The sequence below is a fragment of the Balearica regulorum genome, chromosome 4 (assembly GCF_011004875.1).
Source record: "Balearica regulorum gibbericeps isolate bBalReg1 chromosome 4, bBalReg1.pri, whole genome shotgun sequence".
NCBI classification, from domain to species: Eukaryota; Metazoa; Chordata; class Aves; order Gruiformes; family Gruidae; genus Balearica; species Balearica regulorum.
The window spans coordinates 62,027,395-62,052,936 of NC_046187.1; the positions used below are offsets into that span (position 1 = coordinate 62,027,395).

Consider the following 25,542-nt stretch of genomic DNA (forward strand, 5'->3'; position numbering starts at 1 on the left):
AAGGGCATGTACTTTTTTAAAAAAAAATATATAAAAAATAAAAGTAATACATAATTTTAAATGTAAATTATATATTTTTAAAATATATTTTTTATATAAAAATTTTATTTATCTCTATATATACGCACCCCACCCCCACTCACACCTCCTTCCTCAGCTTGGTAGAAAAGAATCAAGTGTAGCTTAAAATAGGTGCCTGTGATTTAGCTGTCTAAGCTGCCCTCATAGGTAAAGTCCTAACTGATGGTACTGAGGAAGCTACTCGGCTTGCCCCGCAAGAGATACCTCGTAGCTAGTCAGCTAAAGCACTCTTCAAGCTCTGACTGCATTGTGTAGTACTCCATTGTCTCTAAGGGGGGTTTAGGCACCAGTGTCCTGCATGAGCAACTAAATTTTGTACATCTAATCTTAAATCAAGTCCTACTCCTATTGATTCACATTAGTTAGTTAGAACAAAGCATCTTGGGTACAACCTTGTACTGTGACTGCTTGGCAAGGGTAGCCTGGGTGCTTAGACCTGTTGTTGACTAATAAGAAAATAAAAAAAATACACTCCTATGGTAAGGTATTCTGTGCTTAATGAGGTTAATCTGATATTTCTATGAATTTTTACTTCACCATTTGTGAGATAGTAATGATATCTGCTTGTTTTTCTGGGTTACTGAGGTTTGCTGCAAACCCACTTTTGAGATTCCCAGATGACAGATGCCACAAAATTGTAGAGGAGGACTAATTAGTTGTTTCAATCTTCTTGTTGCAGGTGCTGGAATAATAGTAACCAAGAATCAATTAGCCCATGCTCAATAGCATTGCTTTATTTTTACATGAGAGTTTTATGGAACAATATTTTACAATCTACTCTGGTATGTATTGCTCCTTTGGTACGTGCACAGTTCATTTGGAGCTCTACATTGGCTTTGCACTGCTCTAATTATGTTTCTAAACTTACTGTCACAGATCTACTTCATGGGAACCTTTCTTTTATCAATTCTGGTTGCATTTGCAGTGCAGTACTTTCAGTCTTTGTCTGGTAAGTATTTGTCATAGTAAAATCAAAGAAAGAGGAGTGATGTTTTTATTTCAGTAAAAACTTCAAAAATAAAAGCAGAGATTCTAGATTTGGTAGTGGTACCTCTGAACAGCAACTTCTTTGACATACAAGTCATTTTCTGATTATTGAAAAGGAGTGGATAAAGCAAGGCCTAGGTTTAAACCTGTTGGTTTCTGGAGAATTTCCCTTGATAAAGGAGATTCTTAATAAAAAACATTAACTGCAGGAGATTGACTGGAAATAAGAGTGCATTTCCCATCTCTCAACATGCTGTATTGTTAGAGTAATTATATGACTGATTTCATATGTTGTCTCTGCAACATACCACGAGACTGTGTTCCCTGTTTCATATGACTGGGTCCATTCAGATACAAGGTGGGAGAAAAAGTGAGGTTCAGAGAGCTGGTACGTTGGAGTAACAGGAGGATGCAGTTCAGCCTCTTCAGACCAGTAAATACAGAATCAGTAAATACATTCAGTCAACATTTGCAGATTCCTCCTGTCCTAAACTAGAAAGGTTTGCTGTATGTTCTCTTTTCTGATTGTACAGAGGATATTAAGGGACAGAAAACCAAATGCAGTCTCTTAAGACTCCCATTATTTTCTTACTTTCTCATGTTGAGAGAGATATCTGAGATAAAAGTACATTGCCCAGGAAAGGGGAAGAAAAACCCTAAACCCTACCATCATATGCAAAAATAATGAGTCATCATTTAAGAAGCATTGCCAGTTTCAACCAAGTGTTTCACTGCAAATTGCAAAATGGCATCTTGATCAGGAAGTTGTGAAATTAATATTACCAGTTATGAAAATAATTTCTTCCCCTAAATACACTTTCTTATGTTGTGGTTTAACCCCAGTAGGCGGGTTAAGCCTATGTCAGAAAATACTGTTTTCTGACATTTCTGTAATAAAATACAGATAAATTTACTTTTTGTGTTGACAACATACACCTAAAGGGAATAGTATTTAAAACAAACCAAACAACCCACCATTAAATATAAATATATAAAAATATTTCTAGATAGCATTTAAGATGTGTAGCTGTGAATAATATGCTGACTATGAAAATGATTCTGAAACTCTGCTCTTTTATTACTAGCTATAATTTATGTAACTTTGGAATCATACTACATATGTACAAAGTATATAGTTAAAGTTACAGATCTTCTATCAACATTTCCTAACCTTTGAGTATTTGTATGTGGTTCTATATCCACATAGTATTTAAATATTGATAGACTTCCTAGGCACAGTGGGGTCTTTTTTGATAATTTTTTTAATTATTTTTTTTCCAAAGCCCATAATTCTGCTGTAACAAGATCAGAACCGTTGTCAGATGAACCTTCTTCCTCAGGGAATAGCAACGAGGATGCTACCAGACTAGTACACCAAGATGAATCTACTTTTTCAATTTAGCACAGCAGGAGCCAAACCCTCAAAATCCTCGTTAGAAGCTGAAGTGTAGTTTTTCTTAAGGTTGATGCCTCATTGGGAAGATGGGATATAAACAACTACAAATCTTAAGAACTGGCAACCAACCCTATTAGTGGCATTAATAATGCAGTCAAACAGCCAAAAACTGTAGGGGAATTCACTGATCTGATTTCTCCACTATAGAGGAAAACAATCCCTATAATTTATTTAACGCTCCAAACAGATAATACAGATTATCTCTCTATACCCAACACATGACCATACTGTATTTCATTGAAAGAAAACATGCAAATTCTTTGCCTAATTCAAGAATGAGCAAACCTCCCACCGGTTTTTATGAAGAAGTTGTTTTACTCACGTATCTAATGTCATATTACATTGCCTTTACTGTATTTGAGCTTATTTTACTGGTGAAGTTACCAGAGTTTTCCAAGTTGGAAGCGTGGAAATTAAATAAAAGTGAACCCCAGCCACCAACAGGCACCAACTGTTCCATGGCACAACCACCAGGACTTCAGTACATGCAGCGATAACAATTACTTTTTTGGCATTTTATATTCCATCTTAACTCTTTGATGCAAAAAGTGTTTTGTTTTGAAAGAAAAACACTGGGAACATTTGCAATATGATCATAACAGAGTAGTTCTGCTTGGTCAAAGTTTCACAAGTGTCAGCAGCTCCCTGGTGGACACAACACAATGTTTCCTTCCCAGCCAAGAGCCACTGATTAGAGAAAGTAGCTTCCCCAGTGAATAAATAAAATAATATTTAAGTGTGAACAGGCAACACAAAGTGAACAAACAATTTATTTTTGGATTCTTCCATAGATAACATTGGCAAGGATTTATTTTGTGTTCTACAGTAGCTCTTAAAGAACATATATTTAAGTGACAGTTTATTTGATAAATGTTAGACGGGATACATGGATAACAAGTATGGAGTGCAGATGCCTTCTGTCTGATAAGTGGCTGTAGGAAAAGTCTGACCTTTAAAGTGGGTGTGCATGCACCTCTGCAAAATGATGTAGATCACAGACTATAAATTGCATCAGTCTATGCATTATTGAGGGTTAAATCCACTCTCCTTGCACTACATTATTTACTCTTGTAAATAAAAATATTTTTCTAATTCAGCCTGTATGTGGAGGATTATTTTTTTTTCAAAGCACCTGTCAGATGAAATAGTATCTTGCTGTTGCAAATTCTCAAGAACATTATTTAGATGTCTGTTTTCTTAGCTTCAAATGGGACAATCAACCCTTGCTTTGTTTGAAGGAGTACACCATTCTCACAGAGCAGATCTGGAAAAGTTTGGTTTGTTTCTCAATCAAGACAGAAGAGTTTTCTGGAAGAAAGGAATGAATTAAAAGGGAAAAAAACCCTCCAACATACACACACAGCATAAGGGTATGTTTCACTTGCAGAAAACTGAAAGTTCAAAAGCGTTCAGAGAACAGTTGATGGTTTGGGGCAGCAGCTCCATTGAGTAAGCAAGGGGCAAACACCCAGATGTTGGCGCTTCCCCCCTTCCAGCTATATAATCAGAAAGTGAATTAAGTGTACCACATGACTGAGTTTCTCATCTATTTGAGCAAGAACAATGCAAAGAGTACTTTTTGTTCTTAGATATATATTTTGGTCTTTATAGCTAAGTATTTTGAAGCGTTACAAAGGAGCCTCACTTTTACATACTACATACTGGTGTTGACTGGCAGAGGTGATATGCTCTGCTTTTGGTATCCATTGCAAATAGATCACTGGCATTTTTGAGTCTTGAGCTGCAAAAAAACTTGTGCAGCTAAGCTCCATTATATTAAATTCCTTAACACAAATATATGGCTAGTTCAAGAATTCTCTCAACTTTACTTTTATCACCTAATAAAAGAAACCCATGTGCATTTGTATTAAAACTGGGGCAGGATTAGGTGGTAAACCCAGAACTATTGCAGAAAGTCGAGTGTAGCCTTTGAAGACAAGTAGAGCACTGTCACAAGGTGGGTGTGATGTCAGGTACCCAGTGGCACATACAGTTAGATGGTCACAAAACACTTTCGGCATGCCTGTGGCAAATCTTGCTTGTAGTAAGCTGCATGTGCAAGATGTATTTTACTACACGTCATATGTAGCAAAATTGAAGCCTCTCGTGAAATACTAATCCCATGGGAGTTTGTTGGTGGCATGATTGCAACCCGTGTGTTGAAATCATGGGGTCCTTAGCAGTGGTTTAGGTTGTGTGCATACAGTCAGAGTTAAGTGTCAGCAGTCAGGCTGGCTACATTTTCCTCTCCAAAGTAAGCCCATGTTCTCAACTTCAGTGGTTAACTAATTTGCCAGAAACATGATTTCACATCTGTATTTCAGAGACAATTGCTGAAGCTGCAATATATTTCTTGATGCCAGCAGTTAATAGGTCTTTGTTTATTGTTAGCTATTACATCAGAAGTTCTACCGAAGTATACGTTAAGTGTGTTAAGATAAGCAACTCTTTACAATAAACTAGCAATATTTAAGGCTGAAATAATAATAGTTACATTATTGTCCTTCACTTATAAGATCTAGGGGGCTATTATTTGACAACCTAGAGAATCAGACAACTCCAAGAGAGAGAGGGTGGTTAGTTAGGCAAAGCAGCTATGTAGTTCACTACATCCACACACACAAAAAAAACCCCAAAACAAAAAAAACCTTCTGAATGAAGAATTATTTTTCATAAATTGAAACAAGACCATTGATGTTTCTAGTTTCTGCAGCCCATGCTGAATGGTCGGGATGGGAGTGAAGAAATAATCACAAGTATGGAGCTAAAATGCTGCTTGCTTATACACATTTTATAGAAGGCCAGCCATCTGAACAACACAGGTTTAAGTGATGCCCATTTTTGTCTTTCTCCCTTGGTTCAGCCCAGAATCATCTTTAGCAACTGAACTGGAGACAACAAAGGATTTTGGAGTGGTTATTTACAAAGTAGGTGTGCTATTATCTAAAATTAGTTTACAGCAACTTAGTGAATGGATGTGACAAGGGAGAGAAGTTATTACATACAATGTATCAAAGTGCTATGAAAAAAGCTTAGATACCAGTTTACAGCTGGGAAAGGGAGGTAGGTGAAGCTTAAAAACCCCATATGTCAATGTTGAGTAGTCCTGAGTGGCCAGCAACTTTAAGGTGAAGTATTAGGTAATTCAAAAGGATTATGCAAAAGTTGCAAGTACCCTGAAAAGTTTGTTGAGCTTTGAATTATGTAGCAAGGTAGTGGCAGGACAGACCTGACTGTGGGCATCCTCACGTGGGTGACTGACCACTGCCTGGTGCTGCTTCCCAGTCCGCACGGTGATGAACGTTACACCCCAATATACAGGCACGAGTGTGTGCTTAAAGTTATGTATTAATACACCTTGAAGAGTCATCCCTTGCAAAGAAATTCTATTCAGTGATGAAGTGGCCAATACATGGGAATTAGTCCTAGCACACTGATTCTTTATTGCATATGTATACCCTGTTGGGACTTCTATGTTCCCATTTGAGCTACTGGGAAAGCATAGATGGTCTTTAAAAGCACATGGGAAACTATTATCTGTGAAGAGATTTGTTTTATAGCAGATTCTTGTCTGTGTAAGCTGTCCCCATTAACTAATGGACTACGACACTTAGCACTGGCTGACTGTTGACCCTTATCCTGGATGAAATGCAGCACAAAGGTACAAAACAGATTGAATTAGCTTCGGCTGGGGAATTCACTCACACACCCTCCTCCCTCCCACAAACGCATGAACTGCATTGAAAGGCTGGGGTGTAGAAAGAGAACAGAAGTGAAAGAAAAAGCTGGAATTTCTGAAGTGTAAGGAAGCTGAAGGGTAACGAGGGGAGTCCAAGCATGGAGCAATTTCCTATGCTGTCTTCCAAGATCTAGGTGACAGGAGCAGTTCCTGGATAAATCAACAGAACATTGTAAATGTAGACAAAGCAGCTACTGGGATATAGATGTGCTGGAAATGCATCACAGCTTGGATGTTTATGAAGAGACCTAATTCATATGCCAGAAGGCCAAATTATTGTTTACAGTAAAAAAAACCCCAAAAAAACAACCTAACTTCTATTTAGGTATAGACTCACTGTTATCTGTGTTAAAAGCAACTATGTATAGACAATTGAGCATCAAAACCATAAAAGACGGGGAGTAATGAGTAACCAAAATGGAAAGGAAAAGATCACTCGCATAATTGCAGCACGTGCTTATGTTACAGTAAGCATTAGATGTGTTTGAAAAAAAACACAAAACCCAACCAGTTGCTGTAGATAAGCTGTTATGAAGCATTGAGGTTCTAAACTTAAATTGCACCAGTGCTATGTATCCATTGACTTCAAGGACTTGGATTGTTTGGCAAGTGCTATCAGATACCCGTCTACCTTTGGGCATCTTAATAGCCCCTTAGAAGAAAACTGGCTGCAACAGGTTTTTTTATAACTGCATTCGGTGATCTTTCCTCTCTTCTAGTGTATCCCTTGACCTTGCTTCCCTCCCTGGTTCACATTTTCCGATTCCTGTTATCCTCCTTCACTTGTCCACATTGACCTCGCCTTAATCGCTCCTTCTAGATAGCTCCTAATGCTCAGCATTGCTCTTTGCTCTTATCAGTTCTGCCAGATGAACAGGAGAAAGCACAAGTCCATTAGCAGGGCCGAGCACCATTTTATGTCAGCCCTCCAGAGTAGGAGCCGAGATGATACCTGCACGGCATTTTTTGTCTGTTCATTATGGCATGGCCCAAGTCATGGAGTTACACAGCAAGTATCTTTAATTGTGCAAGTTAGAAGCAAATCTCCTATTTGTATTAATAAACTAATGAAGGTCAGGCTCTGCTGTCTGGCTGTGAGTAGTTAAACTCTTCCTGGGAACCTGGTTGCCTCATGTATGGCTTGTTGGGACCAGATCTGGTCCATAAAACTCCCAAATGGTGCCCGGCCATTCTCTAGGAGGATTCTACTCAAACAGGCTCAAGTTAGGCCAGGAAGCACACCACCAAGTAAGAGAGATGATCATGAGCCAGTGCCCAAGCACATCCTTCAGGCCTTGTTTGGATTAATTATGCAGACAAAGCGAGATGGCTGGCCTCTGCTATAGGCTGTGAGGCTCCATTCCACCCCCAAGCAATTACTGTAAGCTTAGTCCTTCTGATTTCACCAGCCTGTCTATCAATGTGTGCCTTCCAGCAGTCCAAACATGTTCAGAACTGGTTTGAAGGCTTGCTTTCTTGAGAGCAGTGTGCTCAGCTGGTGTTTGTAGACCACAGGACACCAGTACTGACTGACTGGAATGATAAATCAAGGTCTCCACTCATGCTTTACCTTGTTCTAGGAAGACCAAAGCATAGCTTTTCCCTTCTGCCCTGCAGACTTGGGTAGTGGCAATAACTCTGTCCCTACCTCCTCGTCCCTATGAACTCCATCTGCTGTCCTACCCAGCTGACAAGGTTTAGAGGCTCACAGCTCATTGGTGTTGCATTGCCCTCCCAAGCCAGCTCCAGCTGCACATGGACAGCTCTTCTGATTCCATTTTCGAGTCAACCACAGCATGCTAGTCCCAGAAAACAAGTTAACCATTTCAATTCAGTTGGTTAGAATATCAATAGGGGAAACGCAGGTACACCTACTGTAATGAGAATAGCTAGAGCTGTCTAGTTAAACAAACATGAGAAACAGGAGAATCAGAAATCTTTCCTCTGGATATTTTTAAATCTTTACTGCTCAGCTGTGTCTGGTTCCAAGCAATAACTAGTTATATATTAAAATCACCAGCAGCCTTTAGAAGCACCAGTAGGCCAATATTTAGGAGTTAATTTACTGACCTGGAAAGCTGCAATAAGAGAGACATGAATCCAAATATTCCATAGCCTACAGTAATCCTGCTCAAGTTCCCCAGATACCCAACTCTGGCTAACACTATTAAAAGTGGTCTCCTACACTCATGAAAAGCGTGTAGGTGTCCTTAGAGAGGCTGAAATCCACAACAGAAGTGGCAGCCATGCAGGTGCAAGTGGGAAGTGCGGGTGCGACCTCAGAGGCTCTTGGGGCCAGGGGCCAGAGTCTGGCAGCGGTGTTGCTGCACAGCCTGTTTCTTGGACTCTCCAAGGGCAAACTCTTCAATCCCGCATGGCACTGCATTATTGTACTCTGCAAACATACCCTCTGTGCCTTTCCAACGTTAAAAGGAGATAAAAAGCTTCACTTCCATATCTTGTGTATCCAGTGAGAATACACAGGACATCCTTGGCTCTTGGGTACTATCAGCACAACACAAGTTTGCGCAGAGGAACAGCATACGACAGAGTCGTTTACACTGATGCTGATATCAGGGATAGGAAACACCTTGTTCAGCATTTTGAGTAATAAAATACCTATGCACCTTTCCAAGAAAACTTTATCACCCCATGTGCTATTCAGTTAGCAAGAGGAAAAAAAATAATAATAATTAAAAAAAAAATCAGGCTACCCTCCAAACCCCTATCTCGTGCCTATTTGTACCTTGTGCCCCAATATCATTATCCTGGAAATATTCAGATTCTCTTGTGATGCATTAAATGCTTGTTAAGAGTATGTGCATAAAATAAAATCTTTTTTTATTGTCATCAGTCTGCCTATAAAAACTGTAACAGGTAAATTCCCCAGGCACTCACCTACCCCACCACCACTTGCAAGTGAAAGCAGAAATTTAGGTATCTAACCACCAGTTTGTGTACACTCATCATGTAATTCTGGAGCTATTTAAAGGGCTAAAGATGGGAAGCTGGGTTTAATAAAGGCCCCTTCTGAAAATATGCAAGGTACATACAATCAATTCTTTCACTGAATCCAATAAAAGGATTTTCTTCAAAACATTTAAAAGATTGTGCTACTGTTAACAACTGCACACCTAGGACAAAGAGAGGCTCAGCTTAAGGTGCAACTTTTGAAGATACACAATATCAATGCTACTTAACTGAAGAATAATTAATCTAAAAACTCTTAGATATTTGTCTCACCCTTGATCTCCTCCACACGTGTCATGGTTTAACCCCAGTCAGCAGCTCAGCACCAGGCTCACTCCCTCCCCCACCCCCAGTGGGATGGGGGAGAGAACCAGAGGGATAAAAGTGAGAAAACTCGTGGGTTGAGATAAAGACAGTGTAATAAGTAAAACAAAAGCCACACGCAAGCAAAGCAAACCAAGGAATTCATTCCCCACTTCCCATGGGCAGGCAGGTGTTCAGCCATCTCCAGGAAAGCAGGGCTCCATCATGCGTAACGGTTACTTGGGAAGACAAATGCCATCAATCCAAACACCCCCCTTCCCTCAGCTGTTATTGCTGAGCATGATGTCATATAGTATGAGATATCCCTTTGGTCAGCTGGGGTCAGCTGTCCTGTGTCCCCTCCCAACTCCTTGTGCACCCCCAGCCTCCTCGCTGGTGGGGTGGGGTGAGAAGCAGCCCTGTGTAAGCACTGCTCAGCAATAATGAAAATGTCCCTGTGTTATCAACACTGTTTCCAACACAAACCCAACACAGAGCCCCATACTGGCTACTACGAAGAAAATTAACTCTATCTCAGCCAAAACCAGCACCTTCTCCACCCCTTATTCCATACCATTTACGTCATGCTCAGGTCTCACGCTACCCAATTCTCTAACTTCATTAACCACCACACCCCTTCCCATCCTTTGATATAATACACAGATATTATTCCCTTAGTCTATTGACCACACCTGTAAAATGCTTGTAATATGTCCACAAAACCATCACAACGCACAAAAAAACACCATGCCAGAGTCTGGTGCTTTAAATTGATGCTAGCTGAAGAAGAAAGCCATTTTTGTTTGGCTGTGAATAAATTGAAGCAAGGGGAAAAGAAGGGAGAAGGACACACACAAAAAAACCCCAAATCCCCTAATCACTGCAGTCCTGAGAGTCTTCCAAAGCCTTTTACAGCCTCCATCACTCTTCTATCCAGAGGGAGGAAAAAAAAGAAAAGAAAAAAGAGAGCAGTTCTCTCAGTCTTTACTGCTGTTCTCCAATAAATACAGTGACTTTGTTTACAACAGCACAGAAGGGCTTAGAATATTCTCCTGGAAGTCTATGTGTAGCACAAGTCAAGACAAAGTAGTTCAAGGATGATTCATAGGGGTAGTTACTTGCATGGGCTATCCCCGGTGCTATCAGCATGTTAACTTCAACTTGCTCTTCAGTGCAGAGATAACTGTCCCTTTTCAGCCAACAGCACTGGGCAAAGGTCCAGACAGCAATAGTACTTGAACCCTGCTTGAGTTTAAAAGCCATGTTAGATCACTGGTGTTGGATGGTGGTGCCACAGGAAGTGGCACAGAATTTGAATACCCATGATTGGTCCAGGGCATGGCTGGACTGTGATCTGGGGCTTGTACCCTGTAAGTTTTCCATACTCTTGGCCTTGCCATAGTTTCCATACCACCAGCCCCAACATATATCTTAACCACTTGAGGTTAGTGCATGCCAACGTACATTTGTTGGCACAGGTGAAGTAAATTTGTGAGGTGCATAATCTACTCCGCAAGTGTTGTTGTTTAGCCCCAGCTGGCAACTAAACACCGGGCAGCCGCTCACTCACTCCCTCCTAGTGGGATGGGGGAGAATATCACAAGAGTGAAGGGGAGAAGACTTAGGAACTGAGATAAAGATAGTTTAATAAGTAAAACAAAAGCCACATGCACAAGCAAAGCAAAACAGGGAACTCATTCCCCACTTCTCATGGGCAGGCAGGTGTTCAGCCATCTACAGGACAGCAGGGCTCCATCACATGCAATGGTGACTTGGGAAGACACCACCAATTCGAACACTACTGCACCTCCCGTCCTTCCTCTTCCCCAAGCCTCTTAAGCTAAGCACGACATCACTTGTCAGGGGTCAGCGTCCTGTTGGTGTCCCCTCCCAACTCCTTGTGCCCCCCAGCCTCCTCGCTGGTGGGGTGAGAAGCAGAAGAGGCCTTGGCTCTGTGTAAGCACTGCTCAGCAGTAACAAAAACATCTCTGTATTATCAACACTGTTTCCAAAACAAATACAAACACAGCCCCATACTAGCTACTGTGAAGAAAATTATCTCAGCTGAAACCAGGACATTATCCACCCCTTATTCCATACCATATACGTCATGCTCAGATTCATTTTATCTCCACCAGATTAAGAACACTGAGTCACTCTTGCAGTGTCCTGCTTCAAGGCTTCTGCTTGCTAGAAGCAAGCATAAGAATGTGTCCTCAGGATTTGTGTCTTGCCAATAATAATGAATTAGATCGTCCGGAAGTCAAATGTCCAAGGGAACAAAGTATTGTACACATTCACAGGACAGTTTCTGATAGAAATGGGTTATTATTGCAGAAAGACTGGACTTTATTCCACCAAGCAAATAAAACAGTGCTCCAGAGCAGTTCCCCTCATCATAGAAAGAAATATCACATGATTGTCCTTGTGTTTTATGACAGAAAACTGAATTACTCTGCTGGACCTGACTGTAAATATGAGCCTTTACAGGAATCTTTTTCCTATTCAAAGACTGTGGGAGAAAGACCTACAGGCCTTGACAAGTGTGAGTACTCAGGAGCTAAAGTGCAAATTTGGGCTCTGAATGTCTGACCTCATTAAAAATTATTATTTCTATTGGTTTCTTCCACATGAAGGTAGCACTCTGGTAGTCAGTTTTTATGACTTTAGAATAGTTACAGTCTCAGTCCAAGCCTTTTCCTGCCTTACAAGCTGCAATTTAGACACCTGATTTTTGTTGATGTCTGCAATATTAAGCCTCCAAATCCATTTGAAATACCCGTCCCTATTTTTACCTAATTTCTTCCAGCACTCATAGAATCCTAGAATGCTTTGGGTTGGAATGGACCTTAAAGATCATCTAGTTCCAACCCCCAAATAGCAGTAAGGAACTCAAAACTCAGAGGGATTTGTGGTACATCTTTCTGACTAACTTTGATTGCAGCTTCTGGCTACTGTAAATGCAAAATACTGCCTATGTGAAGGTGTCCTGGTGCCTAGGATGTCCAAGAACCTGCTGCTCTACTGCTGCCTTTTATATGTATATAAGTAAAATAATATGTATACCTATTACACTGATAGGGCTGTGATTATATTATTGTCTTTTTAATAATAAAAAAGCTGCCTTTTTATACAAGCAGCTTTGTGATTGGAGAACCTACCCAGGATGAAGCAGCACTCAACAGCCTCTTAGTCCGAGGAGGTTCACATCTATATCTCTCACTCCACAGAAAACCACCCTGCCCCCCCACAGGTCCTGTCAACATCACCTGTGTTTGTGCCACAGGAGATATGAATGGCAGCTTTGTTCATGAACTAAACACATTAGGAAGTCTTCTCAGGAGTTGTTTTACACTCCAGTGCTATTCTAACTGAGAGCCAGCATTTTGGGCACTGCTGATATTCATGAGTATTTTCTCAGTTGCCACCTAGTCCTGCAGAAACCGCTATGGGGCTAAGAATTCTGCAAGTGGCTACATGCAGAAGCATCACCTTGCTGAAGGCGCCCAGCCTAGCACACACCTCACACATGGCCCCAGCAGGATGACTACTCATCTTTCAGGGTTTGAGTTGGGTTTTAGGGTGGGTTTTTTTTTTTTTTTTTTTGGGGGGTGTGGGGGGTGTGGGGTTGTTTTTTGTTGGGTGGGTTTGGTTTTGCATGGGTTTTTTTTTTAGGGGGGAGGGTCTTTACTGGTAGTGCACAAATGTGGGACACATGCACCTAACGCTCTTCCCAAAAGACTGACGGGGAAAAAGCAGACACCACCTGTCTTTCATGCCAATATCTCCTAAATTCAGCAACCTAAATTCATATCTCTGTTCTGCTTTGAGCTTTTGAGCCAGCCATGGGTTGGAGACACCCAGGCTAGCTGACAGTAAGGTCAAGTCCCTGAAGCAGTATTACCACCTCACATCATCATGGAGGTGACAATCCACGCACACGCCATATGGTATATAGGCTATGCCACTTGCAGCTCTGGTACTACCTACCTGTCACTAGACTGGAGGATCTCAGCATCGTATTGCACTAACCTTACCTTGTTATCCTCTCCAATGCATGGCTTCCCCTGCCATGTGGTGGTTCCTCTCTCAGCTGCCTAACTTTCATTCCTTTGCACAGAGGTGTTCAAATGCCTGAAGTTAGGCTGTGGAACACTAAAAATTGCGGTACTTCAGCTTTCCTTCCAGGACAAGAATTTTCCTGCTCCAGGCAAAGCAAAACAGATGGGATTTTTGCTATTTTAAATGCTGTATTGCCTTACAAACTTGAGTTAACCATAACGTAGTGTTTGGTAACTCCATTTTGTTTCTGTAATCCAGTATACAGTGTACATTTTTTAGTGAAAAGACTTTCAGGTAATAAATAACCGGTTATGATCCTCCAGCATGTCAAGACCTTTGTTACAGTAATATTTTCTGCACATTTATTTTGGTGTGTAATTTCTTTAAAACAGTAGTGTCAGTAAGTGACTATCTGATTCTCAGATGGTTTGGTCAGAACCTGGCCTAATCTCCTGTCGGCAAGTATTTCTGGCCATTTACTCATATCACTGTTATCCAGCAGTTTTCCTAGTCTGCCTGTGGACTGTCCTGCCAGCTATCAGCCCTGCGTGGCGCAACCCCAACCCAGGGCTGCACCCAAGCAGATAGTGTCTAAACTAGGTTTTAAAGAGTGGTTTGCAACCTCGGTTAAGGCTCACATCCATTTTAATCCATTGGAGAAACCAGCACTCCCTCTCAGCCACTCTTCACGGCTGAGAAAGCCACGTCCCTTTTAAGCATTTTATCACACAATAAAAATGCTAGGCTGGTTCAGTTTCCATTGCTTACAGAATCCTAGGTGACACTGGTTTGGTTCATATCCCCTCTTCTGGCACAGCACAAGCTGAGTCTGCTGGCAATAGACTAGACCAGTTTTAATTGATGGTCCTGAGCAAACACAACAGGCAGCTACGGAATAGACATTGGCCTGCATCAGGGTTATTTTGGGTGGAATTTCCTCACGACTTTCCTCATTCAGGTCCATCCCTCCCTTCCAGGCTTCCCTCTTCTACAGGATCAAGCACTGCTGAGGAGTAGATGCTGATGGAACAAGTACAAACACAAGGCCAAGTGCAGGACCTGGCACTGAGCCTTCTTGAACCTCATACAATTGGTCTTGGCCCATCAATCCAGCCTGTCCAGATCCCTCTGTAGAGCCTTGCTGCCCTCAAGCAGATCAACACTCCCACTCAGCTTGATGTTGTCTGCAAACTTACTGAGAATGCATTCAATCCCCTCCCTAGAGGTATTTAAAAGACATGCAGATGTGGTTGTCATGGTTTAACCCCAGCCAGCAGCTCAGCACCAGGCAGCCGCTTGCTCACTCCCTCCACAGCAGGATAGGGGAGAGAATAAGAAGAGTGAAAGTGAGAAAACTCATGGGTTGAAATAAAGACAGTGTAATAAGTAAAACAAAAGCCACACGCAAGCAAAGCAAACCAAGGAATTCATTCCCCACTTCCCATGGGCAGGCAGGTGTTCAGCCATCTCCAGGAAAGCAGGGCTCTGTCATGCATAACGGTTACTTGGGAAGACAAACGCCATCAATCCAAACACCCCCCTTCCCTCAGCTGTTATTGCTGAGCATGATGTCATATAGTATGAGATATCCCTTTGGTCAGCTGGGGTCAGCTGTCCTGTGTCCCCTCCCAACTCCTTGTGCACCCCCAGCCTCCTTGCTGATGGGGTGGGGTGAGAAGCAGAAGAGGCCTTGGCTCTGTGTAAGCACTGCTCAGCAGTAACAAAAACATCCCTGTGTTATCAACACTGTTTTCAGCACAAATCCAAATAGAGCCCCATACTAGCTACTATGAAAATAATTAACTCTGTCTCAGCTGAAACCAGGACAGTGGTACTTAGGGACATGGCTTAGTAGTAGACTTGGCAGTGCTAGGTTAACAGTTGGACTTGATGGTCTTAAAGGTCTTTTCCAACCTAAGCAAATCTGATTCTCTATCCACCCTCAGCTAAAACTCTCAGCACCTCAGATCCTCCAACATTCTTTTAGATAAATTATTCTTATTGTGTAGTAATGGTTAATCACATTTTATGTCTTCCCCCCCCCCCCACAACAAGAAGTGCAAGCTTTCTTCAGAAAGACAAGCATTCTGCTCTGTATTTAGTAGCACCCAAAGCACAAAATCTGATCCATCCCTCCTAAAACATTATAGCAATAATAACCATTAAGTAGAGATATATATCTATTGTTCTACTTTTTTTCTCTCCTACAGATCACATCCACTACACAGCTAGCAGAACAAGTTTTGATTGCACATAAAACCTTCACAGAAGTTAGCTCATGACCAGAGAAGAGACAGAAAAGAATAACACTTCTGAAACAAACAAACAAAAAAAAAATCAGCAAAAATGAGTACATCTTTCAGAACATCACTGATGTACCCAAAAAAAGGACATCCTCCCCTTTCCCCAAATCTCCACTGGTTCAAGAAAATACTCACTCTGAGCAGAAATCTCATTCTGTTCTGCTATAGTACAATGAATTCAGATCAACTGGTGCCAAATGATAGAAGAATGAAACACTTACCTCCTCATTATCTAGCCACAGTCTTAGACTATGTATCTTCAAGGCCATCCTTACCTACCACAAGCTCATCTTCAGACACTTAAATACATAGCAGTTTCTGGGTCATACCCTTAAACCAGAAGCTGGCTGCCCATAGCAAGTTTTTTTTCTTCAGTCACTTTTCAGCTGTTTTCAATCACTTCCTTTTGCTTTAGAGTAGCACCGAGTGTGTCCCAGGAGCCCTGATTTAGCTATTTGAGATACTTTGGCTCTCTAGGGCAGTTTTTTCTCATCCTTTCTAAGCTGAAAAGCTGCTCGAAGCTTTTAAGGGGGCAAAAAGTTCCCCAGCCCAGCTTGAATGGTGTTCATTTGTAACCCAATAGATATCAGGTAACGTTTTGTGTGTTTATTTATTATTTTTTGTTTCTACTTCATTTGCTTGTTTTCATGTGGAAATACATGTGGTTATTTTAAAAAAAACTAAAATATGGCTGCTAGTGATATCTAACACAGCACCAGTTATCGTACCAGTCATTTGCAGGCCTAAGACTAAGAACTGCCTATTGTACAATGTGCACATTCAGGCATAGGCACACTTTGAAAATTATGCCCTACAGAGGCCAATGTCAATGCCTGTTCCTGAGGTGAGCAAGGCACCTGGTCCAGGTGAAGCAATTTTAAATTCCTCTGGGATTTCCATCTAGGAGAATCACCAGGACATTTCAACAGATACTGGTCGGATGGGAAATTCATTCTCAGCACCGTGGTATTTTCCATTAACCACAGTCTGCTTTATTGAAGATGCTGTACATATGCTGAAGGAATTCTGCTGTCCAGTCTCCCTTGTCATCTTTTAAAAAGTTGCTAAACCTTTTGAATGTTAAATCTGATGTGAAAGGACTAAGTGTTCACACTCTAGTGAGGAGCAAGGCATATTGTAAAACTGATCTATCTGACATTTGGGCTTAAATCTGCTCTTGAGCAAAAGAGGGGGGAGCCCCCACTGAGGTCCCTCTTATGTGCTTCCCCATGCCTAAGCCAGCCCAAGCCCCGAGTCCTGGTGGCCGAACCCCTGGGAACCAGAGTGTCCACAGGACCCGACAGCTCCACCATGCTGGTGAACCGAGTATGGGGACAGCCCCAGGAGAACGTACCTGGCCATTGCATCCTGCCATATCTCCCTTCACTGCCCTATGCTCCACTCCCCTAAGCAGGGGTTAAGTTTTGCCTTTGTGGATGTTCCAGCGAGTCATCCTTCCAGTTCTTACCAGCTCAGCTTTTTGACCCAGAACAGTTTCTGTGATATTATCTATAGTATCCCTGTAGTAAGATTTTTTCATTGATTGAATCCCTTATTAATTACTTTTATTAAAAAATTACCCTGTGGTGTGTCCCGAAACAGATAATTTATTAAGAATTACAATGACTGAGTAAACGTAGCTTCAAGCATTCCTCTCTGTACGGCATGACAGGTCTTCCCCTGCAAGGCACGGCTGCGTGACAAGCTGGTACGACGTGAGAAAGCCCCAAAGCTTTACAGTAAACTGCAGTATGCAGTAATTCAGCCCTGTCACCTGTTACACATGGCTGAGACATCTTAACAGCTTTAAAAGTTGCCTCTCAGGGCTTATACTTCTGACTTGTGTCCAAGAGGGGCAGCTGAATAGAAGTTCAGGCTTGGGAACAAGTTAGTTTTACTAACAGAGGAGGAGTGTTCGTGCTGCTCTCAGGCAATATCCATATCCATCACAGGACAACTAGTTGCAACAGGAGAAGACCACTTCACAAGCAGAATCTGCAAATTCACCAGGAACCGGACCTCTCATTCTCTGAAGAGGCTAATGATGACCATTACTTACCCACACAATTCATATGTTCAACTATATTTCAGTTAGTTACCGATTTCAACAGTGTTGTCTCCCTACCTGTATATATCTCGGTTTTATAGTCACTGGTGCCTGATTACTTTTTCACATGGGTCATTCTTTCAGCTGCAGATATATGTCCTAAATGTACCCGCACGCAGTGTTTGCACCCAGCACACCAACACCCCTCCGTGCGTGTATATACCCAAGGTGAGATGGCCTGTCTGCCATCCTGCAGAGGCAGAGAGGTCTCCTCCATCCCTACCGAAGCAGTGTCCACGATGAAGGTCACAGAAGGCAGGGACTGGGAGAATGCAGAACTGCCCACTGTAGGAGAAGGTCAGGTTCGAGAATATTTAAGGAACCTGAAGGTGCACAAGTCCATGGGACCTGATGAGTTGCATCTGCAGGTCTTGAGGGAACTGGCGGATGAAGCGGCCAGGCCACTCGCCATCATATCTGAGAAGTCCTGGCAGTCTGGCGAAGTTCCCGCTGACTGGAAGAGAGGGAACATAACCCCCATTTTTAAGAAGGGTAAAAAGGAAGACCCAGGGAACTACAGGCCAGTCAGTCTCACCTCTGAGCCTGGCAAGATTATGGAGCAGACCCTCCTGGAGACTATGCTCAGGCACATGGAAAATAAGGAAGTGATTGGTGACAGCCAACACGGCTTCACTAGGGGCAAATCATGCCTGACAAACTTGGTGGCCTTCTGTGATAGGGTTACAGTGTCAGTGGATAAGGGAAGGGCAACTGACATCACCTACCTGGACTTGTGCAAGGCATTTGACACTGTCCCGCACAACATCCTTGTCCCTAAATTGGAGAGACATGGATTCGATGGATGGACCACTCGGTGGGTAAAGGAATTGGCTGAATGGTCACACTCAAAGAGTTGCGGTCAACAGCTCGATGTCCAAGTGGAGAACAGTGACAAGTGGTGTTCCTCAGGGGTCGGTACTGGGACCGGCACTGTTCAACATCTTTGTCGGCGACATGGACAATGGGATCGAGTGCACCCTCAGCAAGTTTGCTGACGACACCAAGCTGTGTGGTGTGGTCGACACGCTGGAGGGAAGGGATGCCATCCAGAGAGACCTGGACAGGCTGGAGAGGTGGGTCCGTGTGAACCGCATGAAGTTCAACAAGGCCAAGTGCAAGGTCCTGCACGTGGGTCAGCGCAATCCCAAGCACGACTACAGGCTGGGCGAGGAATGGATTGAAAGCAGCCCTGAGGAGAAGGACTTGGGGGTATTGATTGATGAGAAGCTCAACATGAGCCAGCAGTGTGTGCTTGCAGCCCAGAAAGCCAACCGTGTCCTGGGCTGCATCAAAAGAGGCGTGACCAGCAGGTCGAGGGAGGTGATCCTGCCCCTCTACTCCACTCTTGTGAGACCCCACCTGGAGTACTGCGTCCAGCTCTGGGGGTCCCAGTACAGGAGAGACATGGAGCTGTTGGAGCAAGTCCAGAGGAGGGCCATGAAGCTGGTCAGAGGGCTGGAGCACCTCTCCTCTGAGGACAGGCTGAGAGAGTTGGGACTGTTCAGCCTGGAGAAAAGGCAGCTCCGGGGAGATCTAATTGCGGCTTACCAGTACCTGAAGGGGCCTACAGGAAAGATGGTGAGGGACTGTTTATCAGGGAGTGTAGTGACAGGACAAGGGGTAATGGGTTTAAGCTGAAGGAGGGTCGATTTAGATGAGATGTTAGAAAGAAATTCTTTACTGTGAGGGTGGTGAGGCACTGGAACAGGTTGCCCAGAGAGGTTGTGGAGGCTCCCTCCCTGGAAGTGTTCCAGGCCAGGTTGGATGGGGCTTTGGGCAATGTGGTCTATTGGAGGATGTCCCTGCCCGCAGCAGGGGGGTTGGAACTAGGTGATCTTTAAGGTCCCTTCCAACCCAAACCATTCTATGAAGCCCTGTGATGGGGTGCCCCTGAACAGCAAGTCTCTTTCCTCAGCAACGTCTGCAAATGCTTTGAGTCCACTTTATTGAGGGATTTGTGGCTGGTGGTCTCCTACCTGACTAGGAGGTCTGGACAGGAGGTGTTCCATCACATCCATGACCATGAGGTATCTAGAGAAGGACTGCCAGCTCCATGAGCCTGGGCTTAGGCTGCCTTGCTGGGCTCACCAGACATTTTGTTTTACTGTAAAGGAGGTAAACCAGATTCCTTTCCCTGCATTTCAAGCTAGTGTTGAAATTGCTGATGATGAATCCAAAGTGATCTCTGCCTGCTGTGATGTACATGCAGTCATTTAACCACGAGGTCCAACCTGTCACCTAGCCCCAATATCAATTTCACCTCATCCAGCTCCCTGAAGTCCTGTCCTATTTCAGAGCTCTGTTCCTCCAGCCCCACTCCTGCTCTGGCTGTGATTCCTCAAGCCCCAGCATCCCGGGCTTGCAATGTGGGGGAGAGAGGGGACAAAATGAAATATGATTCCCTGCCCCTGTTTTTCCCAGCTGAGTGAACATCAGCTTTGGGATTCCTTGGTTCGGCAGCATTGGCACATTTCAGAGAAGGGGAGAAGAGTTGTCCCAAGCACACAGGACTGAAGGCAGAGATGGGATCCCACCTGAGCCACAGGGAGCTGCTTGGGTTTTTTTCCTGCTCCTTTCCTCTTCCCCTTTCTGTGAGAGAGGTGTCGGCTCTGAGGGCAGTGAGGACATGCCCAGCCTGGCCAAAGGCAGCAACCAGCCTAAGCAAATTTCCCCAGGACACACTTAGACCTCCTAAGTTTCTTTCAACTTCCAGCATACGAGCCCACGACCTGAGCCATTGTGCTGCCATTTTCATCAGAAATGGTCCTTGTGCCACACCTGTCCTCAAGCATGGGCCAAAGGATGCTCTGCACCTAGAGAGTAGGAGTAGCCATATGCTTCCCACTCTGCTGGGGGGTGTTTGAGACTGTGTTCTAGCGTAAGTACCTTTAAGGTACCTTTAAGAATATCTTTGCAGGCAATATAACAGCTGGAAGCAACAAGCAAGAGTCAATACCATATGTTTGTGTTATGCAGCAAGACCAGAGCTAGCCTTCTGCTGACGACCATTTCAGATCCAGTGCCTGAGGCCATCACACTAGTCAGTCAAAATAGGGTTTAATGCTACCCTAGTTCACACGTGCACCAATTTTCCTTATGCCAGTTATGATTTCATGTTGCCTAACCCAGGGCAGCATTTGGTCCATAAATTGTTTGCATGCCCTGTAATTTATGCTTTTTGCGTTGTGTAAAAAACCCCAATCTATCAACTGTAGTGTTGGTTGCAAAATATCTTCTGCTGTAATTGCCCTGATTGTTTATGCCATGGTAATGTGTCCTTAGACGTTGAGCAGTGTAAAAAGATTGATACACCTCAAAAGTGTAAATGGCAATTAGGGAATTTCATCAGGTGCTGAGTAAGACGGAATGTTTGTCACATTTTAATGCTAGCCTTGGCTCTGTTTCTCTGTCTTGTTGAAACACTCGGATCTCAGCTCTTAGGGGGAAACCTGCGTAGGGACAGCTCAATGAAAATCAGTATAATTACTATCCAATATGCAAAGTAAACACTCAGCTCTCTCATATGAATCACTTGTTTCCTTTGTAGTAGAATTGTAACAAAGGGACTGAGATCTGAAGAGTATTCACTGTAAAAATATCATGTGTGGGTTTACGCATACAGTGTCATGCCTTTGGCATGTGGCAACACCGGGATTGGCCATTAGCTAGAGAAAGAAACATCCGAATGCAGATAAAGTGCTTGCATGGAAGCAAGCCTATTGAAATTATGCAATTAAAGTGTGGTCTGGCATTCCCTCATATCTGTAAAGAGTATATCCTTCCTTACACAGCTTTTGAAAGAGTGGGTTTTTGCTCCGTACTACCCACTATTTATTTCTAACTGACTGGATCAGGTCCTTTGCTACTGTGTGTTGGTTGAGCCAATGGTACCACACCAGTCTGCACCCCTAAATAATTTGCTGTAAATCGGAGAACAGTCTTTCTCAGCAGCATGGCCAGTGGCTGTCTTGGCCACCTGACTAGGTGCCCACCACTACATGGTAAGCTGAAGAAAGAGATGATGAAGCATTTAACCTGCATTTCTGACTAAGGAGAACACTTCATAGTGGTAGGTCTGGTGCAGTTAAATGCAGTGTTATCAAGAATTTGAAACTGGGGGAAGTGTACAGAAACTTCAGCAGAGGGTAAAAAACACAGGAGCATGGGAAGGAGCTGTGGGCAACATGGTTAAGTTGCAAGCAGAGAGAAGAGGACTGAGACCAGTCGCAGGTTAAACTAAGCAGTTAATTGAAGCATTTTGAACATTTTGAAGATTTCTGATCAGTGCAGCGCTTCATGACATGAACTTTGCCCTGGGTAGCTCTGCAAAGAGTTTGGAAATGGAGAGAGGGATGTTACAGCCTGTGTGTGCTTCCTGGATATGCTTTGTTTCCTGATGGATAGTGAGTCACAGAGGGTGACGGCACAAGCAAGTACAGTATTTCTGCATGGGTGTAAGAAGCTGTAAATTTTAAATCACAGGCCTAGGGTGCTTACTGCATTTTTTAGAAAATGACAGTTTACACTGTAGTGCATAAATATTTGTGTTATAAGAAACACTTCTGCTATCTTCATTTCACTAAAATATGGTATAGTTGGGAATGACAGCTGCTTTGGGGGCTGGTTCCTCAGCTATGGTTGAGATCACAGTTAGGAAGTCTAATGAACTTTTAAAATAATCTTTAAGGCATTTAAGGAGTACTTTTTATTTCTCTCTCTATGTTTAATTTTAAGTTCCATAGGTCATATGTGATTAAAAAAAGAGTAAGATGGATAATTTTGCCCAATTATAAGCCAGACATCACTCAGGTCACGGGGTATAAGGAGCATTTTGGAAACACTTTGTTTGCCATCTTTCATGTAGGAGGGAGAATCTGAACTTAGCACAGGGAAACAGGTCATCTGTTACAACAGTCCTGGCTTTGCTCTCCCAGCCTTACCTTATAGAATCATAGCATCATAGAATGGTTAGGGTTGGAAGGGACCTTAAAGATCATCTAGTTCCAACCCCCCTCCACTAGACCACATTGCCCAAAGCCTCATCCAACCTGGTCTTAAACACTTCCAGGGAGGGGGCATCCACAACCTCTCTGGGCAACCTGTTCCAGTACCTCACCACCCTCACAGTAAAGAATTTCTTTCTAACATCTAATCTCAATCGACCCTCCTTCAGCTTAAACCCATTACCCCTTGTCCTGTCACTACACTCCCTCATAAACAGTCCCTCACCATCTTTCCTGTAGGCCCCTTCAGGTACTGATAAGCCACAATCAGATCTCCCCGGAGCCGCCTTTTCCCCAAGCTGAACAATCCCAACTCTCTCAGCCTGTCCTCAGAGGAGAGGTGCTCCAGCCCTCTGATCAGCTTCATGGCCCTCCTCTGGACTTGCTCCAACAGCTCCATGTCTCTCCTGTACTGGGGCCCCCAGAGCTGGACGCAGTACTCCAGGTGGGGTCTCACAAGAGTGGAGTAGAGGGGCAGGATCACCTCCCTCGACCTGCTGGTCACCTACACTGAGGATAGCCTGAAGAACCCTGCCAGAAAATATCTTGACCCACACAATTACACTGAACAATTCTTTTTATTTTTCTCCATATGAAAGTCTCTCATTCATATGAAAATGTCAGACACACAGGGTTCTGGTGGTTTTTCTTCAGTGCTCGATGCTAACCTCATTTCTTGTACGTTGCATCAGCTCAGACTAGAACATGTCTGCGTACTTATTTTTCTGCAAGCTCCATGATACGTGTATAAACAGATATTATGAAAAGATCTTATTCTTTTAAAACTTCTCTTTATTTTTACATTCAATGCACGAGGAGAGACAAGATGAATATTCACGACAAAGTATAAAGCCATATACTGTCCTCAAAACAGGTAAAAGATATAGTGTTTAAGAGTTTAAAAAAGTATTTTAGAAACCTTGTATTTCCAAAATTCTTCATTACGGAAAATTCAAATCTTTTAGAAAAGTAGAGTTCAATATCCTTGTGCATTAAGCTATATTATGAAAGTACATAGGTGTTTTTCATCTTTACTTTAAGAAATCTGTCTCTGCATTGCTAACAATCTTTATGTAACCTATTGATGGAGCCAACATCCTCCATAATATGCAGTATACACAGTTAAAAACAATTTTAAAAGTTATATTACAAAATATACAGTAGTTCTTTTTTACATTTTTATAGATAAACATTGCATAGTTTTCAAATATGTAATATATAACACAATCACGAGCCTTTTTCTGTATAACTTATGAAAAATTCTGTACACTCAAATAATTATAAATAAAGTGTAAATATCTTTTGGTAAGAGTACGGGGAAAAATATGCCAGGACATGTTGTGCTGTAAAGTGTTAAATAGAAATCTTTTCCAGAATCTGCCTAAAACAATGGCACAATATGGCCTGGAGTAAGGAGAGAGGAGAGTAAGAACTGAATAGATCACAGGGGAAAAGTTACAACGAGGAACCATGAAGTACTGATATGTCTGACTATTAATTATTACCTCGATTCTTTTGTAAGAGCTGCTTTCCCACAGTTATTATCACCTGTGCTTGACAGCTTTACTTCAAGATGCAAAATAAGGTGCACGTTGTTTAAGAAATGAGTAAAAGTAGATTAAAATGTTTCCTGTTTCAGTGGATGGTCAATGGAAACTTGAGATAACTTGAAAAGAATTCTGAATATTTTTCTCATATTTTTCCCAAAGAAACAGAGCATGGGAAATGCACACTGGGATTTAAAGAAACAGATTCTGAAAGCATCCAGAATTGTGAGAATAAAATGAAGAACAATTACTGAAGATATCAAAATTCCACTTTAGAAATGAGATGCTGACAAAATTCTGTTTCAACTGTATGAAGGACAAGGAAAATAATGTTTAAAAGATTAGTTTGGTATAACTCTGCTCTCTGCTACTAAACCCCAAAAGAACAGAACTACACCAAAACTAGATGCTTTTGGAAATTCACTCCGATTCTAAGCATTTGGTCACTGGGTCACAATTACAGAAATGGTTGGAATCTCAGTGTGAATGCAATTTGCAAACATGTTTTCGGCAACATAGTTGACCAGTTTAAATGTCAGTTTAAAAAAGTAAATGAAAACCATTTTCACTTCTAAAATGTACATATTTACCTGATAGCTGAATTCAACCTACTGAATTACAGAGCTCTGCAGAAAACAAACAACTATTCAGAAGTACATGTGTTCTAGCAGCACTGAGTGGCTATGTTAAACTAAGGGTCTTCTCAGCATTTCCATTACAATTTTAATCTACAGCTCCACCATGTAAACTGACTTTAAATGACACTCGGCCTACACTCAGCCACTTGATTTATTTTTTTTTAATGCTAGTGATTGGACTTCAGATATTATCCCATACTCACTGATATCTAAACTATTGAAGGTCAGCAGAAGAAGTGCGTCTTAGAATCATAGAATCATTTAGGTTGACCTTTAAGATCATCAAGTCCAACTGTTAACCTAGCACTGCGAAGCCCACCACTAAACCATGTCCCTAAGCACCACA

At 42.4% G+C, this 25,542-nt stretch overlaps 1 protein-coding gene across 1 annotated transcript in view; it reads left to right on the forward strand.

The window, feature by feature from the left end:
• The window catches only part of SEL1L3 (SEL1L family member 3), a 38,372-nt gene extending 34,752 nt beyond the window's left edge, over positions 1 to 3,620 (forward strand). Inside the window, 4 exon segments of the mRNA XM_075752362.1 lie at positions 761 to 863; positions 958 to 1,030; positions 2,352 to 2,462; positions 2,465 to 3,620. Coding sequence (XP_075608477.1) covers positions 761 to 863; positions 958 to 1,030; positions 2,352 to 2,462; positions 2,465 to 2,505 — 328 coding nt within the window. The 3' untranslated portion in view covers positions 2,506 to 3,620.
• Positions 3,621 to 25,542: the final 21,922 nt, after the last annotated feature.